At 38.7% G+C, this 4188-nt stretch overlaps 1 protein-coding gene across 1 annotated transcript; it reads left to right on the forward strand.

Annotated features, from left to right (window-relative positions):
- Positions 1 to 858: 858 nt before the first annotated feature.
- On the forward strand, positions 859 to 1680 carry LOC146449807 (scavenger receptor cysteine-rich domain-containing group B protein-like; the record flags this gene model as incomplete). Its single annotated transcript, XM_085101073.1, has 1 exon — positions 859 to 1680. A coding segment is annotated over one exon (626 nt), but the record flags the coding sequence as incomplete, so codon positions are not given.
- Between the last annotated feature and the right edge of the window lie 2508 nt (positions 1681 to 4188).

Consider the following 4188-nt stretch of genomic DNA (forward strand, 5'->3'; position numbering starts at 1 on the left):
TAGGCTATTATAATTTCAGCTTTCGAACGATCAGAAGCCTCAAGAGCCAAAAGTCTGAACGCCACTCGTTTTGAGAGTGTGAAATTTTCGCCATGACACGACGCTTAGCTGTCTCGTATTTTCCGTCAAAACAATAGAAAAAATCACTTCTTTGGAAAACCCTTGCTCATGAAGTCGAAGCAATATCTTTAGAACATCTTTCATATCCACAGTTCACAATTCCTGATACTGATGGCTCAAAAATCCGAAGAAATCAAGCCTGACCCGGACGCCATAATTCGACTTCGCCGAGACAGGCTGCTGGGCGCCAATTTGACTGGATGTGACGTCAACTTTTGTTGGATGATTCTGATACAAAAAAAAAGTGCCAGGCGCTATGGAGTGTTCTCCCCCGCCCCTGGTTAGGAAGGATCCGTTGGAAGCCATGACATCCAAAATTGAGGCGCTTGGAAACTTTAAAATCTAAAGAAGGCGATAATAAAGTCATCTTTTTTTACTAGAAAATGAAACACTATTTCTGTGCTTTTAAACGCATTTGAAATTAGACTGTATGTTCCTAATTACATCTCTCAAGAGTGCGAGTTTCGCTTGAGCATTTTACGATTTACCAATCGTGTGATTTAACAAAAATAACCAATTTCTTCACTTGACAATTTACTTGACATCTTAAAGAATTTTTAACCTTTAACCTCACTATTTTTCACAAGTGTCACTTTTCGCCAAACGTTTCTCAAAACTTTAAATTGGGAAAATCAAGTAATAAAAATGTCGTTTTTCTATTTTTTTGTAAACATGCGCGTATGCCTCAATAATCTGTGATATTTACTTAATAATTTTTGTCTAATGTTTCCATTTTAGCTATCACAACAGGCAGCCTTCGTTTGAGTGGTAATTCATTAGCCGCTGGTAGAGTGGAAATATTCTATGATAATCAGTGGGGCACTATTTGTGATGATGCCTGGGATATAAATGATGCCAACGTGGTGTGCAGACAGCTTGGTTTCCCCAAAGCTTCACGAGCCTTCCGTGGCGCTCTTCATGGCCAGGGATCCGGTCCGATTTGGATGGATGATGTGGCCTGTTCAGGAAGCGAGTCTCATCTTTATGACTGCAGACACCGTGGATGGGGAAACCATGACTGCACTCACAGCAGAGATGCCAGTGTTGAGTGCCTTCCTATCCGTTTAGCAAACGGAGGAGCTAACTACGGCCGGGTTGAGGTTTTCTATAAAGGAATCTGGGGCACAGTGTGTGATGATGAGTGGGATATCAATGATGCTCACGTGGTGTGTCGTCAGCTTGGTTTCCCGAGTGCATCTACATATTACCATAATGCGCAATATGGTCAGGGATCTGTCCCCATCTGGATGGATAATGTCAGATGCAGTGGAGGAGAGGCTTCGATATCTGATTGCTCTCATAATGGCTGGGGAGTGGTTGGCTGTGGCCATCACGAGGATGCAAGTGTAATTTGTAACACTTAGTTTTCACTAAGGTAGAAAAAAAATGTTATATCTTTTGTAGTTAAGTCCTAATAAGTAGACCGAGACAAATTGAGAAAGCCAATAACTTTACGCTTTTTCATTTGATTACATTTCATTTTAAAATGGTAGTTACTATAGTAGTTGTCGGTAGTTACTAGTAGTTGCTGGTAGTATTCGGAGCGAGTTACCGATTTAGACTCAGTGCTGAGCAATACTGAAGGAAAACGAAATTGGAAAAAAGAAAAAGAGAAAAGGAAAAAGGCATTTTTCTCGAAGAAATTACTCCTTTACTGAATACAATCAGTTAAGAAAGATCGAAAACAACAACAGCAAGGCTTTGTTGAACCGTATACAGCTTTTTAATTAACGTTGTTGGAAAATCTATGCGACAAGGCCGTAAGGAGATATGGGTAGTTTGTGATAAATTAGCCACGGCTTTGGCTCAGTCAGAAAAATCAGAGGGTCAAACGTTTTCCATCGCATGGTACTGACACCCAAATTGAAATCTTTACAAATACCTAGTATATCCTTTTTTCCGTCCGTTGTTCAGGGTAAGCACGAGGGTTTGACATCCAAAAACGTTATTTTACAGTGTTCAATCATTAGACTACGTCAACCAGGTTTAAAATAAACTAACAACTTCATATTAACGAAGCATATGTTTTGCCTTGGAAAGCATTGCGCACTTGAATCTTTTATTATTTTCGATATTGTGTGATTAGTTTAAATAAGCACTGTTTAATGTTTAATATAGCGCTTTCAACTGCTTTCAAGTATTAAAATAATCATCTCTAATGCCGGATCTTTTATAATGTTTGATAAGAACTTTGATGGACAGCGATTGGTAAATTTAGTTGTGTGACCAGTTTATCCTATTAATTACTGTTTGATTGACCGCCTTACAAAATGCCATAATTTTCTTGTTGCACTGATTGGTAAGACCTAGTAAGATCATAGAAACTGTATTTGAGAAACAAATCAGTGACTATAAATGTTAGAACAGTTCTTCGAATGAGTAAATAAAATTGTTTAATCCTGTTCGGTCTGCCTTTTTTTTTTTCTTTTCGTTCCTAAGAAGAATCAAATGGTGTAAAATGTTAAAGTTTGCCACAGAGAGATCAAAAATCCAAATTTGAGGAAAACAAGGGCTGTAAAAATTTTGTTGGCATGAAAAAAATGATGTCACGTGATGAACCAATCATCGCTGATCAAGCTGTTCCAGATAAAGTTTAGGAAAAGTTAATAAGTTAAGTAATGTTTGCTTTGATGTTAAAAAAAAGTAATGAATGTTTAACAACGGTGCGGACACTTTCGGCCCAAGCGTGCATTTCTCAAACTCCTGAAAAGATTTCGGACCCGAAACCATTTTACACACACAAAATTTATTACCAAAAGTTAATTTTTTATAATTTTGAAAGCAAAAACATTTTAAGTTTTCCAAGATTAAGAAACACATTGAGTTAGTTTGTACGAAAAATAACCAGCAATCTGTAGAGGAAGAAAAAAGCTTTCGGACCAGAAAGTTCTTCGGGAGCTTTGAGAGACCCACGGCAAAGCCGATTTAATGAAAAATTGATTCCTTTGAATCAAGTCATACTTTTTTAAATCCGAAAAACAGTAATCCCAGTAAAGCCCAGTAAAGGTGAGGGCAGAAAAACGCCAGAGTAAATTCTAAACAAGGACCAAAGGCGGACAGGGAATTAAAAGGGGAGGAGGAGGGGAACAGATAAGATCAGTAATACGGCGAATGTAACTAACGAATGACCGCTTAGTAGCAAGGTCACAAATATTTAACCCCGACAACAGATAGGGGGTTCAATTAATTAAAATGCACAACCCCCAGCCCTTGCCAGTGGCCCAAACCTCACATGTTCTGTTTGATGACATAACATGATAACGATTGGCGAATATATTCTTTCAACTCTTTTCAAAAGACCGGAACAAAAACATACACATCCATATACCCCCCCCCCCCCCCCCAGGAGGAGGGTCCCTATAAGGGACTTTACAGGGAGGCTTCGCCCGAAAGGGGTACCTTATTCAGGATCATGAGGTATATAGAAGGTAGGGATTTCTTGAGCTGAGGTTTAAAAAAAGGTAAGGAAAACTATCGTTTAGACACTTATAAGGGTTAAATATCTCGAACAGACCCAACAAAAAGAGATGCAATGTTTCTGTTGTACGTATGTGAAAGGACTACCATTTTTTAAGGATGGTAAATGAAAGGTTGCCTTCTCTTTCAAAGATGGTATATACGGGGTATGGGTCTGGAGCCTCCTCGTGTAAAATATTTTTAAGTTGTCCCACTCTCTCCCTTGGGCATATTCCGATTTAAAAATAATGTAAATCATCAGTAAAAAAAAAAAAAAAGACAAAACATAATTCACGCCTCCTAGTATATTGAAGAAATCACCATAATTTATGGTTCCTGGCTCCCGAATTTTAGGAACTGAACGCTTATATTAGAAGGGCGACTTTCTCACGTGATACATACCGGTAAGTCCACTCGAGACTAAATCAATGCTACATTGAGCGCACCTGATGTCAGCTGTCACGTTAAAATAAATTACACGAATAGACTGCGAGCACTCTCTCTTTTGCTCGAAAATCTCCAGTGAAGAACGCAAAAAAAAAAAAAAAAACAAAACGAGCGAGCAGGAAATTCGAAGTACAAGTCGTGCGAGCAAGGGGCAAAGCCGCGAGT

Source organism: Pavona decussata, unplaced genomic scaffold, assembly GCF_977016875.1.
Source record: "Pavona decussata unplaced genomic scaffold, jaPavDecu1.1 SCAFFOLD_576, whole genome shotgun sequence".
In the NCBI taxonomy this organism is placed as follows: domain Eukaryota; kingdom Metazoa; phylum Cnidaria; class Anthozoa; order Scleractinia; family Agariciidae; genus Pavona; species Pavona decussata.